The sequence below is a fragment of the Chelonoidis abingdonii genome, chromosome 3 (assembly GCF_003597395.2).
Source record: "Chelonoidis abingdonii isolate Lonesome George chromosome 3, CheloAbing_2.0, whole genome shotgun sequence".
Taxonomy (NCBI): Eukaryota; Metazoa; Chordata; order Testudines; family Testudinidae; genus Chelonoidis; species Chelonoidis abingdonii.
The window spans coordinates 124462997-124482063 of record NC_133771.1 but is presented as its reverse complement, the minus strand read 5'-3'; the positions used below and the strand labels follow the sequence as shown (position 1 = coordinate 124482063).

Genomic DNA, 19067 nt, shown 5'->3' with positions numbered 1-19067 from the left:
TTGAATGCATAGCCCAGGGGGAGGTAAATTACCCTCGCTGGTTTGTATTCAAGGAGCATAGTACGGCATCGCTCCGGCTAACCCAGGGAAAGGAGGGAAGCTGGGGGATGAGATAGGGAGACCCAGGGGCTCTGGGTCTTGGGGGGTCCCCCAGGGATAGGTTGGGGCGACTTGGGGGCGATCAGGAGCCCTAAAATCCTGATTGGTGGCAGCGAGAATAGATCCAAGCTGGTAGGAAGCTTGGAGGTTTCATGTTAGCCCCCAGATTTTGGACGCTAAGGTCCAGATTTGGGACAGAGGCTTTATAACACCTCAGCAATGTTGTTTAGAGGGAGATCCTCACTTCCCAGATCTAAGATATGATGCCACTATGTACACAATCTAAAAGTCACAAAGGTTTTCCCCACTCCATCCAGTCACATTGAAATCTCATACCCCGTATGCAGTCCAATATCTCGATGTCTGTTTTTGACACAGATAATTTATCTAGCTGCAACTACTGTCCAACACCAGCATGTTTCTTCCTCCTCCCTGCCCCTGAGTAAGATTTTCTACTACTTTGAAGAAATCCTGGAGGTTCCTTCCTAACGTTCTTCCCTATCTTCTTCAATAACCTACATCATGGATTGTAGCCGCTTACTGATGAAGGAATGCATCATTTCAATAATGCTCTTTAGACCAACTGGTACAGGACCTGAGGGGAGGTGTCACTGATGGGCAATGTAAGATACTCTCTCCTCCCACCCAGGTGTGAGCATGCCCTAGGAGAGGACTCAGAAAATCAGACACTGATCTCTCAAATGGCTGCACAAAGCTATATCTACATCTGCTTGTTCACCAGGTTTGCCTTACATCTAAAGGGTTTTCATTATTAACCAGATAACAAGAACTTCACTCAGTCCTTAGGACTGCATAGAAGAATACTGTAGGAGCCTAAATCAGATTTGCTCGCAAATTAAGAATAAGAAAAGCAGAAAAGTTCACATGCAAAAATAGTAACTGCATATTTCACATGCATAATTTTGACACCCATTTTTTAAAAGTTAGCCGTTAATGTGGATTATTAAAACAGCTGACTGCATGAGGTGGCTGACTTCATTGTCAGTAAGTATGTCTAGTGTGCATGAACAGAGCACATGCAGCATAATGTTGTTAATCTCCTACTTCCTGGGCCTTCTGAGACTACGGTAGTATGGGCTCAAGAGAAGAGATGCTCACATGAGAAAGCCAGCGATACATGGAATTTGTTCATATATTTGTGTGCTATGCACAGGAATATCTCAGCAATGCCTGCAGAGGATTATGTGTTACTCTGTAATGGGGAAAATAAAGGACAAGCAGTAATTTTAGAACCACTCCACTTCTGAAGGAAAGAATACTTCCTTTGTTGTTTTCTTCAGTAAAATCTGTAAATCAGTTACAATCACAAGTCCTGTTTTGTGAACAGAAAAGTCAGCAGCCAGTTCAAAGAAGCCAAAAACACAACAGTAAAAAAAGGACCCTGCTTTGTAATAATGTAATGTAATAAAACATTACCCTTACTGCATACAGTTCCTTTTGTCTGAGGGTCTCAGAGTTCATTATAAACACTAAAGGATTAAGTGTAACATTTTCAGAGGTGCCTAAAGGCCATATTTTAAAACATATTTAGGTGTCAAAAGATGCAGATAGATGCCCAGTGGAATTTCTAAAGGCACCTAGGCACCTAACTCCCAATGAGATTGAAACACAAGGGGAGGAATGGGGGAGCATGAATAAAAACTGATATTTAGGGACAGATTTTGTGCTGTCTGGATGAGAGATTCAGCGCAGAAGGCCACCTCAGGGTATGGTGATTTTATGCCACCTTTGCACACTCTGGATTCTGGGATGCTGTAAGGGCCAAAACACTCTTCAGCATCAGTTAGTGCAGCCCTGAGGGTTTCTCTAACTTATAAGCAGCCTTCTCAGCCCCACCTATGGACTACTACACCAAGGCTTGTGAAGGGGTGTGGCACGAGGCCAAGCGGGAGCAGAATCAGCCACTTAGAATTCCCTATCAGAAGATGTATGAATGGCCAAATACGGAGCCTAAACTACTTTGCAGTTCCATTAGACACTAACAAATAGTTTACTTTAAAACAGATACGCTACCACTCAAAGTCTTACCCTGAAATTCAGAAACCCCAGAGAGCTTGGGAGAATCCAGCAGCCAGTCTGTTAATTCACTGGTGCCAAGGATGTTGCTTCTAAATTGTTTGCCTCCATTTACATTCCAGGTCCCCATGGCAACACGAATCCGCTTGAAGTGCGTGAATTCAAACTGACGCTCTGACATGGCCTTCAAAATACTGGGAGTCACTGATGGAGAGAGAAAGTAAAAACAATTTGCCACAGCAGAATGAATGGTACTACAGATGTCAGTGACATGTAGACTTACTGTGAAATAATGAAAGTTACCTTACAGCATCAGTGAAACAAGTAAAAAAGTAATTCCAGTGGAAATAACAGTAATTGCATAACTGAAAGTGATGCCATCAATTTATTTCCTGGTAACTGGGTGCAATCACTGAAATGAGTTCTACTAGTCACACATGGAGGTAAGTGGAGGGGAAGGGAAAAACAGGACTTTCACTGTGACAAACATGAAGAAAATATATTCATAATATGTTACCAGAATTTTCTAATGCCTTCCCTAATAATGACTGAATAATACGGTTTTAGATTGGTCTTTCTTGGGATTTTCAGCGTGGCCCGCAAAATGATGGTTGTGTCACAAATTAAGAACCAAACCCAAGCCCCATTAGATTTTTTTGGTGCATGCTGTTATACACTAACTGTGAAAAATCATCATGAACTTGGATCTGTATTGTGATATGGCCAGGACTCCACATAAGACCCCACCATCTTGATTATTCCTGACTGGTCCCCATTTTAGCCTTGATTTAATCAGACTTCCTCTTTTTTTTTTGGTAGGTGCAAAAAATTAAGAGTGTAATTTTTTGACCACCATTATTTGCAGGAGCAAATTAGGTCATTTCAATGTTTAAGTAACTGATTTGCACATGCAGTCAGGCACACCTAAATGGCCTAAAGCATCCACAAATTGTAATCACAAAAAGAGGGGCCAGTTTGTAAAAAAAATCTGGTTCCAAGATAATTGCCCTGGTCAAAGGGTGAGTCAGGGACAAAGCTGGAAAAAAACCAGCAGAAATTCTGATTCCTAATCCACTCTTCTAAACAGTAGACAACAACTTCCATCAGCACAGATTATCATCAGTGAATGAGACAACCTATGCAGAAGTCTAATAGAATATTTTGGGAAATAAAAATAGTGGAATTCAAGCACATGCTGTGGTGACTTGAAAGCATTGCCTCTATACATCAATGCCTTTGTGCAACAGCTGTTTACTTCTAGACTCTTCAAAAGAATGCAGTTGGTCATCTAGCACAACTGGAAGCAAACACAAGACAAAGAAGACAGATTTATATCTCATAGAATCTGACTTACCCAGCAGAGCAGTGTTGTCCATAAGCATCTTTCCTTTGTCTGCATGTTCCTCACTGAAGAAATCACCCATGAGTAGCAACTTGATGGCTTCCTGCTTCACACTGTCAAAGAAATTTGACTGAATGGTGCGTGACACAGCGCGGGCTCCATCCTTGAGCTTTCCTACCTGCATTAGGCAAAAATGTTCAACACAGGTGATCTCTGCAGTGATAGTAAAGACTTCCTTTAAAGTCACTCATGAATAAGCAGCTCTGATATTCTCCTTTACCTTGGCTTTCCCCTCCAGGGCACGACTGCCTGTAAACACTCTACTCAGATTGTGACCATTGAGAGTCCACATTGCCTTGTAGGACTCCACAAAGCGGTCAACTGTAGACTTCGAGTTCAACCCTAGGCTTTCTAACTGAGTGTGCAGAACCTGGAGTGGACACAGAAAGAGAGGTGAGGAAAAGTTACTTTTCATATTCCATTTCCGCCCCCGCACCTCATGTAGGAATTTCACCTAGCCATCATTCCATAGTTAAATTAATGCAGGTATCTTAATGATAGAAAGACAGAGCTATGAGACCTCGCTCTTGCCCCTTCTGGTAAAGCACAAAATGCAAGCAGAGTGTGTGTGTATGTTCATGAAAGACCATTAATGAACTCACCTCAAGTGCAATGAAGGACTGTACGCTATTCGTACGATCCAGACAGTCCAGGCAATTCATTCGCAAGGTACCTGTCTGCAGACTTCAATAGCCAAAAAAAGAATAAAGAGAGATACAGCAGGTTATTAGGAACCTCCACAGCCAGTTGTTACTGATAAACTATTGTTTTCTTCTATCATTAGAAACGCAATAAAAATGGCATTTGATCCACAGGCAGATACGACTGGATTTTCAAACACTCAGCCTGGATTTTTCCACCCACATTTTGCAGGTGCAAAACAAGTGTCTGCTCAATTTATTTCAAGAACCCAACTGTGCCCGCAAAACCACACCTTTGGGACTGGGAGTAAACTGAATATTATTAAAAGCAGCAAAGAGTCCTGTGGCACCTTACAGACTAACAGATGTTTCGGAGCATGAGCTTTCGTGGGTGAATACCCACTTTGTTGGATGCAACCCACGAAAGCTCATGCTCCAAAACGTCTGTTAGTCTATAAGGTGCCACAGGACTCTTCGCTGCTTTTACAGATCCAGACTAACATGGCTACCCCTCTGATACCTGAATATTATTGTGGTTTTTGGTGTAAGCGACTATCTGTCACAAAGACAAACTTGCCTATGTGTCAAGATAGACTGAAACACCCAAGGGGACTGTCTATGACTCCATGTTAAAGCCGTTATAGTGCTTGAGAAGTTCTCACTTCATGCTTGGTTGGTGAAATCTAATTATAGAACACACAACCAGTTTGAGGTTTGTGCCCTGGTTTGTAACAGTCTGCCCTGAGGTTGGTATTCATGTCTGTGAACTACTCTAGACAGCTTGACAACATGCACAAGCAATTTTTCAGGGTCAAGAAACTAGAGAACTAGTTAAGGCCTGGTGGTAAATTTGGCAGGTGAAAGCAATCAGAACTATTAGCAATTATCTTTGAAACTCCTGGAGGTGGGATGAGGTCCCAGAGGCCTGGAACAAGGGCAAACATAGTACCTATCTGTAAAAAGGGGACCAAAGAGGACCCGGGGAATTATAGACCAGTCAGCCTAACTTCGATTCCTGGAAAGATATTGGAAGAAATTATTAAACACTCAATTTGTAAGCATGTGGGGGATAACAGGGTTATAAGGAATAGCAATCACAGCTTTGTCAAGAACAAATCATGCCAGACCAACCTAATTTCCTTCTTTGCCAGGGTTACAGGCCTAATGGTTAGGGAGGAAGCAGTAGATGTGATATATCTTGATTTTAGTGAGGCTTTTGACTCAGTGCCCCACGACATTCTCATAAGCAAACTAGGGAAGCGCAGTCTAGCTGAAGTTACCATAAGGTGGGTGCACAACTGGTTGAAAGACCATACTCAAAGAGCAGCTGTCAATGGTTCGCTGTAAAACTGAGAGAGGGCGTATCTAGTTGGGTCCCGAGGTGGGTCAGTCTTGGGTCTCATACTAGTCAATATTTTCATTAATGATTTGAATGATGGACTGGGAGTGTAAGCTTATAAAATCTGAGGATGACATCAAGCTGGGAGGGGTTGCAGGCACTTTGGAGGGCAGGACTGGAATTCAATAAGACCTGGACAAATTAGAGAATGGGTCTGAATTCGGCAAGATTAAATTAAATAAAGACAAGTTCAAAGTAGCTCACTTAGGAAGGAAAAAATCAAACGTACAACTTACAAAATGGAGAATAACTGGCTACGTGGAAGTACTACTGAAAAGGATCTGGGGGTTATAGGGGATCACAAATTGAATGTGAGTCAGCAATGTGATACAGTTGTGAAAAAGGCAAATGTTATTCTGGGGTGTATAAAGAGGAGTGCTGTAGGGAGGTAACTGTCTCATTCTACTCAGCACTGGTGGGGGCTTGGCTGGGGTATTGCGTCCAGTTCTAGTTTTGGAAAGATGTGTACAAACTGGAGAGAGTCCAGAGAAGACCAACAAAAATGATAAAAGGTTTGGAAACGTGACCTATGAGGAAAAGGTAAAAAACCAGCATATTTACTTTTGAGCAAAGAATACTGAGAGGGGACCTGATAACAGTCGTCAAATACGTTAAGGGCTGTTATAAGAGGCCAGTGATCAACTGTTCTCCATGTCCACTGAATGTAGGACAAGAAGTAATGTGCTAATTCTGCAGCAAGGGATGTTTAGGTTACATATTAGGAAAACTTTCTAACTATAAGGATTGTTAAGTTCTGCAAAAGGCCTCTAAGGGAGGTTTTGGTATCCCCACCTTTGGAGGTTTTTAAGAACAGGTTGGACTATCACCTGTCTGGGATGGTCTAGGTTTACTTGGTCCTGCCCCAGAATTTAGGATTTCAAAGATTCCATATGATGGACTCATTGGTCCATGTAGTCCATTATCATACACTAGTGTCCAGTATCTGATGCTTGAAAGGAATATATAAAAATAAAAAGACAATCTATACACCACCACCCAGAGACTGGAACAGTGCTGTAACTGTGGGAGGAAGAGAAGGATTCCTTCCTGAACCCAGGAAATCAGGTTCCACCCTGAAGCATATTTGATTACACTTGTTATCTTGCATAACTATAAATGTTGTTAGTGGTCACGAAAAAATGTCCCAATCAAGAATTTAAACAAGCAATGAAAAATCTGCTCTTTTCAAGTACTATCAAAACAGTTTCTTTCTCCTTCCTCCTAAAATTATAGTGGTTATTTATGGGAAGGCTAAATGTTATTTATCAGCAAACGCCTAGATCCTTTTGTACTCAACAGGCACTTCCATCAACAAAATCTATCAGGACAGCCAACACAAACATTTTCAGCATCACTTGCTACAATTACTTATTATAGCTGGACCGATAGTGGCAAGGTGGACCCCTTTTCACCGAAGTAGCTCAATAAATTTTATAAAAGCTAAACTAAGTCTGTGAACAGGACATTTATACTCTATGAGGCAAAACAAAGCTGACATGGATCTGGTATTGTGTCACCTAATTAAAATGATTCCAAGGGAGACAGCCCCACAAAGTTAATTGAATTTGTGAATCAGAACTACAAGTAGTAAAATAAAACCGATGGGATCTAAATTTTCAAATGGCCTCTGTTTCCTGGACACAGAAAAATGTTTGCACAAAGCCAATGTGTACAAATGGAGGCTACTTGAAACTTTGAACCAACATGTTTTTAAAACATAAATAACAAAGAAAGCTACAGCAGTCTCCAACCAAAGTGATGAACTTGGTTCAGTAGATGGCATGATTTGTGTATGGAAAGTTATAAAGGGGCAGGGACACTCACCGTGCAGGTACATTCTTGCCCTTTGTGAAGATACCAAATTCATCCCAGTGCAACTTTAGCTGAGGCCTCAACAAATTCTCCAGCTTCTCTATTTTTCCACCTTTTGCAAACTGATGGTAGTCAAAATTTATCATGGGTGTGTCTGCAGCATGGGAAGAGGCCCACAGCAATTTCTGTTTTTAAAAGGGAAGAAGGAAAGTGAATTCTACTTACTTCTACAGCCCAGGTATCAATACCCGCATGCTTCATACAGCTGATAAACTTTAATCATGGCTTTAATGTGGAGAAGTCTAGAGCAAAATAGGTTATTTTGTTGTACGCTTTTCTAATACAATTTCCTTGTTTTTTTTTTTCTTTCCAAGAGTAAATTGGACTGTTAGGGCCAAATTTTTCTATGTGGGAACCTAAGTTGTAGTTGTAAAATATAAGTGTAAGCTGATTATGAGTGTGTAACACAAGCAATTGTGCACATAAGTACCAATATGGCCTCAACAGTCTAGCTTTTAGAGCGAAAAAAATTAAAAACTCATAAACCAAAAGCACACAATGAAATAATGTTAGTGATGAAGATAAAGCATGACACGTTCCTCATTCTTCATAGGGCTGCATGTGATGTATGTACAACCATCTTATATTTTATTACCACATATCATGCACTATTCAGCATTCTATCGCAAACCCATAAACTAGTGAGAATAGCTTTAACTCTGAATATTTATGGCCTTGTCTATCCCCAGCATGGATACTCTTATTCCAGTTTACGAGTGCCTTTTTTCCATTCAGCTTATATTGCCTGAGAAGAGATTTAAGCTAAACTGAAAAGAAAAACCAAAAAAACACTCTGCTAAGAATGTCTCCACAGGGCTATATCTATATCAATATAACCAGTAAAACTTTCCTGCATAGACAAAGACAAAGGTATTGTATGTAGTTTAGTGAAGAGATGTATTTCATTGCATTGTTACCAGAGTCAGACACACATCTGTTTCTCTAGTAACTGTCCACATTTCAGTTTACATTTACATTTGACTGCACTGGTAGTATTCTTGGGAATGATATCTCACTACTACATCAGTGCAAATCATTGTCAAAAGCATTGCACCCCCTACACTGTAGCTTTGTTCTTAGTACAAACATAATTGCAGTCTGTTATAGTGGTTAAGAAATGCTTGCAAAATGAACAGCATCACCAGGAACAATACTGAATTTCATCTTCTACCACCAGGTAACAGTGGAAATTCAGAGGGATGGTACTGAATTAAAATACAAACAGAAAAGAAGAAAAAAGATTTTTCTGCATATGCTAATGATATTGGTGACCATCCTACTCCGATCATAGGAATCTAGCAGCAACTGCAATTAACATATTTTAAACTGATTTAAATAAAACTTTAAGACTGAAGGAAGAAATGAAAGGAGAGGGAAGGAAGGAACATGGGAAATTAAAGTGGATAGGGGAAGATAGAGAAGCAAGGAGATAAGCTTATGACAAAAGGGGAATGAGGTCCCATTACTAATACTGCCCATAATTTTTAATTCGAGAATTTTGAAATGCACCAAGTTAAACACTGACAACACCTCTTCTAACCATTTATTTATGAAGAAACAAAATATAATGAAAATCTCCAAGGGATCTCTGTTTTGGATAAATACAGAATTTCAGTGTCCAGTGCTGTCGAAGCAGTTCCTTTCACCTTCACAATAATTCACTTACAATTCTGTTAGTCTGGCATACAGTTAAAAAAATGGAAATCAAGCCAGGTCATTATTTAAAACAAATGAACAAATGCACACAATCTTTATATGACAGATGCCCTAAATTCTGATTTAGTAACCAATTTTTTGTTCTATCATCATAACAAACTATGTAGACAACTGAAAAGAACTTGTCTAGAGAAAGACAGAATCTCGTATAAAATGTAGAAGACATTATTTTTTCACCCATAAATTGTTAATAAGATAATACAGTGGAGTCGCATCATACATGCATTTAACTTATGCAAATTCAACTATATGCGCTCGGCAAAAAAAAAGGGGAAAAAAAACCCCCAATGATTCCACCCACCACTCCACTCAATGAGTATATGTCCCAGAGTGAGCGTGAGATGGGAGACGTGAATCTGCTGTTCCCTCAGTCTGTCTCAGGGTATGTCTACACTACGGGATTATTCCGATTTTACATAAACTGGTTTTGTAAAACAGATTGTATAAAGTTGAGTGCACGCAGCCACACTAAGCACATTAATTCGGTGGTGTGTGTCCATGTACCAAGGCTAGCGTCGATTTCTGGAGCGTTGCACTGTGGGTAGCTATCCCGTAGCTATCCCATAGTTCCCGCAGTCTCCGCCATTGGAATTCTGGTGTGAGATCCCATGCATGATTGGGGCAAAAACAGTGTCGCGGTGATTCAGGGTAAATTCGTCACTCAATCCTTCCTCCATGAAAGCAACGGCCGACATCATTTCGCGCCCTTTTTCCTGGATGCCCTGGCAGACCCATAGGCATAGCAACCATAGAGCCTGTTTTGCCTTTGTCATTGTCACGTAGTGCACTGGTGCGGCTTACAGAGGCGTGTACTGCAGCATTCATTTGCCTTGCAAGGTAGCAGAGATGTTACCATCCCTTTTGCACCGTCTGCCATTGTAAATTTGGCGATGAGATGACGGTTATCAATCATTTTTGTACTGTTTGCAATTGGAAAGATGGCTGATCGTTATCAATCATTTGTCCCGTCTGCTGACTGTCAGGGTGCTTCTGGCTGGCTCGTGAGCTTGCCGGGGGTGCATGGAGAAAAGGGAATGACTCCTTCTTATGTTTTGTTTAAAATAGGGCAGTCCTGCCTAAATATGGGGCAACTCTACTAGAGAGCCAGAGAGCACAGCCGCTCTGGGTCAGAGCCCAGAGAACCCGCAGAAATGATGAGCTGCATCCCATTCTAGGGTGCCCCGCAACAACCCCATCTGTTGCTTCCCTCCTTCCCAACTCCTCCTGGCTACCGTGGCAAGTGTCCCCTCATTTGTGTGATATAGAACAAAGATATGCAGGAATAAGAAACACTGCTTTTTAGCGGAAAATGGGGGGAGCAGCTCCAGCTGCTATGACAGGGAGTCATTCCATTTTACCCAGGTGCCCCGGCAAACTCACGAGGCCAGCCAGAGCACTCACAGGTGAATCGACGGCTTTTCTACCACACTTGTACATCTCTCAGAAAGACGGAGAAGGATCTGGTATCAGCACGCAGCAACAAGTCTACCGCGACTGCCAGTGATATATGGTGAACATTGAAAATGGCCAGAAACGATTTTTTCCCCTTTTTGTCACCGGGGGGGGGGGGAGTAACATTGACGAAATATACCCTAACCCCCTGGACAATGTTTGACCTTCAGGCTTGGAGCTCAGCCAGAATGCAAATGCTTTTTGGAGACTGCAGGCTGTGGGATAGCTGGGTCCTCAGTCCCCCTCCCTTCCCTCCCTGAGTGTCCATTTGATCTTTGGTTCCGTTACACTTGTCACGCAGCACTGTCTGTGTCCCTGCTGTGGCCTCTGTGCTTATCATAGCTGGAGATTTTTTCAAATGCTTGGCATTTCGTCTTCTGGAACGGAGCTCTGATAGAACAGATTTGTCTCCCCATACAGCATTAAGATCCAGTATCTCCCGTTCGGTCCATGCTGGAGCTTTTGTGATTTGGGACTGCTTGCCCCCCGTGCTGGTCAGAGCTCACACTGGGCAAAGGAAATGAAATTCAAAGTTGCGGGGCTTTTCTGTCTACCTGGCCAGTGCATCCGAGTTCAGATTGCTTTCCACGCGTCCAATGGTGCACTATGGGATACCGCCTGGAGGCCAATATCGTCAATATGCGGCCACACTAACCCTAATCCGACATGGCAATACCGATTTCAATGCTACTCCTCTCGTCGGGGAAGAGTACAGAAACCAGTTTAAAGAGCCCTTTATATTGATAAAAAGGGCCTCGTTGTGTGGACGGGTGCAGGGTTAATCACTTTAATGCTGCTAAATTTGGTTTACACGCGTAGTGTAGACCAGGCCTCAGTTCCTGCATGCCTCACATAGTATGAGCATTTTGCCGTGCTGAGTGTGATTCTAGTGTTTAAAGATATTGTCAGAGGTGAAAGTAAGCCGTGCTGGACCAGACTGGCTTCTCCAGGCTGGCGATATAAAGGGCCTGGGGCTCCCTCTGCAGGGGCTGCAGCCCCAGGCCCTTTAAATCACCTCCCGAGCCCCGCTGCCAGAGCCCTGGGGTAATGTCTGCAGGACTCCAGTGGTGCTTTAAAGGGCCGGGGGCTTCTGCCGCTGCCGGGAGCCCCGGCCCTTTAAAGCGTTGCCCGAGTCCTGCTGCTGCTACCTTGGGGCTCTGGCTGCTGGGCTCAGGCAGCACTTTAAAGGGCCCGGAGCTTCTTGCAGTGACCAGAGCCCCTGGCCCTTTAAATCACTGCCGGAGCCCTGTAGCCCCTACCCCAGGGCTCTGGCAGCAGGGCTCTGGAGGTGATTTAAAGGACCCAGGGCTCCAGCCACCGCAGAGAGCCCCGGGCCCTTGAAATCGCCAGCCTGGGGAAGCCAGTCCGGTCCGGCTTACTTTCACCTCTGAGTATACTGTACTTTATGGGTGATTTAAGGGATTTTCAAGGGTAATTTTGACTATACACGATTTTCGTCTTATGCACTGACTTTAAAACCTAACCTCTGCGTAAGATGCGACTCCACTGTACTTAGATAATCCTTAGTCCTGCCATGAGTGCAGGGGACTGGACTAGGTGAACTCTCGAGGTCCCTTGCAGTTCTATGATTCTATAAATGGTGAGGATAACATCTTCAAGAATGTGGATACTGCATATGCATTACCTAAAATAATCAGTATAAGAATTCACCAGGGATATCAGTTTTAGATTCCTGTAGTTCTATCTTGACATTTGCGAGAAGACTGTAATTTTAGAGTAGCTATATTCAGCTCTTAATGATAGATCTCAAAGTACTTTATAAAGGGGAGTAAAGAATCATTATGTCCATTTTACAGATAGGGAAACTGACAGCACATATGAGGGAACTCTGTGACTTAAGATGGCTAAGTACTAACCCTACTAGTTGTTTTGCTGCAATCTTAAGTGCCCAAATACCATTAAAAATCAGGTCCTAAGTGACTCCATCACTTTTGAAATGGGATTTTGGTGCTTTTGAATATTTACCCTCATTCTTTTGAGAGGCTAATTAAAGAAAAAGTGAATACAATTTGAGGAAGTAAGGAAGAAGACAGCCTGATATTCCATTCAGGAAATATTATACACAAAGAGAAAGATGCAAGATAGTCCAAGAAATTGAACTCCCTAACTTCTACAGATCAGGTGCCCTAAGGCTGATCTTAAGAGATTTTCCTTCTTGAAGAAGCAGGACTCCGATGCTCAGCAATTTAACAAAAGCTGTTGTTGTTTTTACCTTGAAAGCTCTGTTGAGCACCTCCTCTCCTCCTCTGCTTCCCAACAGGTTAACGATCACTTGTTTTCCATATTGCTCTTTCAGAAGCATCATATGCCTGCAACAGTAGCAGCAGCAGTACAATCTGTTTTAATAAATATTACATACTAGCCACCCATCCCAAAACACTTGCAGAAGAGGTCACTGGATGCTTGAAGGTTTCAACAGCAGTAGCTCTAGAAATATATCGTAGTTTCCTTTTAGTCAGCTTTTACAGTAAAGAACTGCTTTATAGGGCCTCCATTTTCTGTCATCACAGTAACTGTGGAATTAATAACTAGAATGATACATTACTTGTATTGAGTGTAAAGACTGGAGAGGTAGAACAAGGATACAGCGCTTAGATGATTAATGACATTGTTAGTTTTCATACAGTCCTAGTATGCGGCCTTTTTATGGCCCTGTAACTGCAAGGGACTGAGCAAAGCCAACTGGAGTGGAGAGCACTAAGCAGCTCCAGGAATCGCTCAGCATCTTGCAGGACTGAACCCTTAGGCCTTGTCTACAGGGCAAATTTGATCTAAGCTACACAATTTGAGTTATGTGAATAGCGTAACTCAAATTGACGTAGCTTAGATCTACTTACTGCGGCGTCCACACTACGTGACGTCGACATGAGACACTCTCCTGTCAACTCCCGCTATTCTTCTCGATCAGGAGTCGACGGCAGAGCAATCTGCGGTTGATTTAGCAGGTCTAGACCCACTAAATTGACCGCTGATGCATTGATCGCCACTAGTCGATCTCCCGATAAGTGTAGACAAGATCTTACAGAGTCAGCTATGGTCTGGGATTCCAGACCCAAAGTCAGCAAATGAGTGATTGCCAGATAAATGTCATCAGCCACAGTGATCAAATATTTCTGAGCTGCTACATAATTAAGGTTTGTAAAACTATTCACAGTCCACTTGTATGTTTTCAGCAGGCAGGTTGGTGGTTAAGAGTCAGATTTTTAGGTAGATACATGGGTATAAATTTTCCCTTCAACACATGTGTATATGGTTGCGTGTATGTGTGTGTTTATTATAGGAGTTATGCTAGCAAAGGTCAGGTATTAAACGTAAGCTAACATAGCACTAATGAAAAGTTTGCTTGTGTTGCCAGTGTTTGCATAGCCTGGTGATGCTGTTATTAAAAGATTACTGTCTCTGTAACTGGCAAGTACAAGTTATAGGCTGCATTTGTGAGTCTCATTAACAAGAAATAATGTGCTATGTAAAAGACAAAAAAATTGGCAGCCTTTCCTGCAAGAAAAACAGCCAAAGATATCTCACTCTGGTGCTATCTTACAACCCCGATCCTGCACTTAGGTCGGTGCAGGCAGAATCTTGCTCCACACAGACAGCCCCTTTGAATTCAGTGGGTCTCAACACAGCTCCAATTGCAGTATTGGAGCCTATTTATGGACTAAGAATGTGATTTCATTTTTTCCCCTTCAAATTTGTGATAAAGAACATCAAAGTTCCCTTACTGTGAACCTGATAATTACATCAAAGTGCCCTAATGTTGACTTAAAAAAAAAAGAAAGTAGGATGTTTTGAAAACAAATAAAAAGGAGCATCCAAAACCTTTCATGTGAGCCCTGTATTGGGATTTATCAGGAACAGATGCTAAAACAGGAAATTTGCATTCACTTCTCCCAATGTCTTTTCAAGATGTCAAGGTATGAGCTGTGAAAAATTAACAGACTATGGCCATGCCAAAACACATGAAAAGGTTGCAGTGACTTTACAAGCTTCAGTGAATTTTTCTGTATGAATGTTCAATTGCCCCTCACCAGAAACGCTCTTAACACAATCCTTTAAAAATTTAGTTTGGGCTGGACTGTCTCGTACAATTCTGATCTGGCAACTGGGCTGTGATGTACACAAGAGAGGGACTAGATCCAAGCCATTCTCCCACTTCATTCTACCATGAGGAAACCACTCAGGGATATGTCTACACTGTAACCAGGAGTGAACCTCCCAGCCCAAGTAGACAGACTTGCATTACTGTGCTAAAAACCGCAGTGGGGACAGTGCGGCTCGGATGGCAGCTCAGGCTCTCAAGCCCACCTGATCCCTTGGGTTTGGGCTCAGGTTGTTAGCCTGAGTTTCTGCTGCAGCTACATACTGCTTGAGCCCCGCTAGCACGAGTCTTCTACCTGGGTTAGGAGGCTCATGCCATGCTGCAGTGTTCACATATCCTCCGTGGTTGCTCTGGGGTTGGGGTCAGATGGGGCAGTGGGGTCACGATCTGCAGCCCAGTTTCCCCTCAACCTTATGGGAATTATGCATCCTCATCATTATCTTATGTGGGTTCCCCCTCTGCTGAGTGAAACCCTCCAATGTGAAGGCAGTTCAGGGGAAGTGGGAAGGCAGAGACTTCTTAGAGTAGACTACCACAACAAGCTCCAGTCATAGAAAAACAGGGAGAAAAATAAACTCAGAATGCAAAGGGGTTTGCATTTAGCTTCTATTTGGTTGGGAGAAAAGAGGAACAAAGGCCACAGAGAGATTATTTCCAAATGTAAATTTATCATTTTTGACTCTCAAATGGTTACATGGCACTTTTTCGCACAGTATTCAGAATTTCTTAACTCCTTCAGAAATAGGCTAAGATTATCTTGATTCAATTTCCACCAAAACTAGAAAGGACAAAGCACTAAAACCATACTGTAGGGAATAATCGTGCAAGAGTGAGGGCGATGGACTAGATGATCTAATAAGTGCTTTCCTCTTCTAATAGCTCTGGTTCACTGCGATGGAGTACAGCTGTGGAATCACGGTTACTTGCTCAGCTGATGTATTACTAACAGAGTCTAATGAAGCCTACCTGTCAAAAGCAGGGGCATTTGCTTCCAGGCCTCTGTTAAGTCTCAGATGATGGGAACCAACCTAAAACAAAAAAAAAGTAGAAGAAATATTATAAAGTAATTCTCTTCATAAAGCTGCTGAAATCCTGAATCGCTAGATGTCTATTTCCCTGAAAGAAAATGTCTGTTAGCACCCAGACATCCCAAACAGATTACGCACACCCCTACAGGTAATGCACTTAGTACAAAAGGCTTAGTTATGGCTTTTATTAGAAAACAACATTTAAAATTACAAGGATAATTAACATTTGTTAATGGAATATCTAGGCTCTTATTTATGGCCAAGCAAATTCTCTATCCTGGCCAATACTCTAGCAAAAACCTCTCACTGCACCATAGCTCTGTGCCCAAGCCTCCTTACCCCTGCAAGTAATCAGGAAGCACTGCATATCTGCCACTTTTATGGAGAGACCGTGGCTTGACTAGTTTGAGCTTTTGTTTTTCAGATTAATTGGATAATACGTGCACAGTGCTTTCTAAATATAAAGGATTATGGACTAAATCTTGTATCACTTAAGTCAGTGAGAGTTTTAACACTGACGTTAATAGCAGTAGGTTCAAATTTTTTATAAGTATTGGTATTTCTATTCAGTGCAGCTGAATACATTATATTTTTTCCCAGTGAATATCTGAATCCTCTAAAACACCCACTCAGAATTTTCAAAAATCTTGTTTGGTTTCCTGTTTGTTAGCATTTAATCTGTATTTCTTTCTGCATAAGGGCTAGACAGTGCAACCTTTCCTCACTTTGGTGCCAGCACATGTGCACAAGGAGTGAATGAGTGCTCCGATGAGTAAGTGCTTACGAATGCGAGTAAAGGTTGCACAATCTAGCCCTGAATAAGCACAAATGTGTGCCATTTCCTTCTTAGAGGAAAACATACTGTCCAGTTAAAAAAGGCCATATGCACTAAATTCAGGGATAATCTTCAGGCTTTAGAATATACAAAGCAATATAGGACTGTCATAATTCATATCCAAGGCAAACCTGAGGCATTTAAATCAATCTCAAAGATATTTCTTATTATGGAATATTAAAATGAAAGCTCATTCTTATTTCAAAGCCATTACACTGTACAGAATACAGTATATATACACACACATTTATATATCTGCGTGTTTACCTACATACAAACAAATTATTTTTTTCCTTCTATTCTGACAATGTAAAAATACCAGGCTGCCTCTTGCTTGAGCTATTTAATGACATCTCATTGAAAGTGTGGCCCGTATGAATGGTTGGGTGGAAATGGGTTTAAAAACACAATAATTGCTTGAGGAAGCAGCCCATGTGGAAAATGTGTTACATGATTAGACTTGTACAGCTACATTCTATGGCTAAGCTCAGTGTGGCCAGTGTGCATTTGGCATGATGACTGTAGGTAGGTTCTGGCCCAAAACGTCAATAAGGGTTTCAATGTCATTTGTAAGGAGGTGTTTTGAGTGTTTGTTTTAATTCTGCATTGTATTTAGATGGCATTAATCTCCTGTACAATTCTGACGCTCAATGCTGGATGACATAGCTACTCTATACAAGAGAATTTTGGAAATGAGATTTTGAAGATTATAGGGAAGTGTGTATAGCATCTAACTGTGCACAACTGTTAAGCTGCTGGGCTGTTGAGACCACTGCCTGTCACGCTGATTAGTATGGTCTCATTGTTTCCTTGCACTCCCCCACTGGTCTTTCTGTATCTATCTCTTGTCTGAGATGGCAAGCTCTTCGGGGCAGGGACTGTCATTTTGTTCTGTGTGCAGCACCTCGCACAGTGGGAGTGAAGATTCAGGACTGGGGTTCCCAGGTGCTACGATAATACAAATAATCATAAACAAACACATTTTAACTTTCAAATTGTTATATAAAAGTTATTGGAGTTGATGCAGGAAATACTTGGTAAAATTCTCTGGCCTGTGGCATACAGGAGGTTACACTAGATGATCATCATGGTCCCTTCTGGCCTTAGCATCTATGAAATCTATCAAATACATCCATATACCAATTATATTTATTCTAAAATCATAGAGCTCCTGCACTGGAGCCCCCACCTATACTATGGAGGGCTAAGACACCATGCCAAACTGGCATTTCAAATGGAAAGGTTATTCTGGGTGAAGTAAAAAACATGATAAAGAAACATCCGTGTAAATAAATTATTAACTCTTCTTTGGCGTTATCTGAGCACTTAAAATATGAATCTTCAAAAACTAATCATTGGATAGCTATTTGCCTAGTCCTTTTAAAAACAGCCTAACTTTCCCACAAATAGAAACAGAGTCAAAAGAGTTCAGTACTTCACAGGGCAAGTCTCCTAGTGAATGAATATCATTAATAAACAAATCCTATGCAACTTTGAGTAGCATTAGTGATAGGCCACTTGATTTTTCATAATATTTACCTGAAGCCCTGGTTGCTCCCAAAACAGTGGAACGGAGCCTCTGATCTGAACAAAGGAAGAGATGTCATCGTCCAAATAAATTGTCTGCAGCAATAACATAAAGGGAAAGAGACTCTTCAGTGAAAATTACTGTTCGGTCCCTCCTCAATCAGACCACACAAGATATAAATGCTGAAGAAAAGGCGAATGGTAGAATTTAGTTTACCTTGATATGGCTCTGTCAGTATCTCTGACCTCACAGAAATGGAAACAAAATCATGCCTTGTTTGCTTTCATGCCAATTCACTAGATTTAATTTGCTACTCACTGGTAATAAAAGAGAATTTAAGGCACAGATGCTTGTACGACAGAGATTTCCCTCACAGTGAAGATGCACTAGCTACTCTGGTGGACAGACTGAGACAGGCCACTTTCTCTTTCACAGAATTTTAACTATGGAGATGTCATCGTTCCATGTGACCAGTGATAGTTAATGCCAGGTGTTGGATAAGCTTATCTGCTGCTCTAGTAACTATTTTCTTTGACCACACGTTTTGTCTTGTCAGTGTCTCGTGTGTGAAACCTTCAGCTTTGCCGCTCCTATTTTGAGATGTGAGGAATAAGATTAGGTGCACTATTTCTTATCCAGGATGTTTATAGTAAAATCTTTCCAGTCCTCTTTTCTCCCTAGCCAGCATTCTCTCCCACCCTTTGTATTTATCTCTGTTAACAATGCTAGTAAACTAATGTTGCAGCAAAGCTAACACATTAGAAGCACAAAGGATGTACCCCATCCTCCCCTCTAACCCTACCTTCAAAAGTATTATATTTTAAATGAGCCTAGTCTAAAAGGATATATGTTCAGACATAGTATTACCAGACAGCAACAGTGTAAAGCCAATTTCACTGCCCTGGCCTATACTTAGCAATGGAATCCTGGCCCTTTTC

General features: G+C 41.7%; 1 protein-coding gene across 1 annotated transcript in view; it reads right to left on the bottom strand.

Moving 5' to 3' along the window:
* The window catches only part of SYNJ2 (synaptojanin 2), a 95332-nt gene that overhangs the window by 28996 nt on the left and 47269 nt on the right, over nt 1-19067 (bottom strand). The window contains exons 5-12 of the mRNA XM_075064571.1: nt 18141-18224; nt 15705-15766; nt 12852-12948; nt 7403-7575; nt 4141-4222; nt 3759-3908; nt 3491-3656; nt 2149-2340 (exon numbers count right to left, since the gene is read on the bottom strand). Coding sequence (XP_074920672.1) covers nt 2149-2340; nt 3491-3656; nt 3759-3908; nt 4141-4222; nt 7403-7575; nt 12852-12948; nt 15705-15766; nt 18141-18224 — 1006 coding nt within the window. The remainder of the gene's footprint in view (nt 1-2148; nt 2341-3490; nt 3657-3758; nt 3909-4140; nt 4223-7402; nt 7576-12851; nt 12949-15704; nt 15767-18140; nt 18225-19067) is intronic.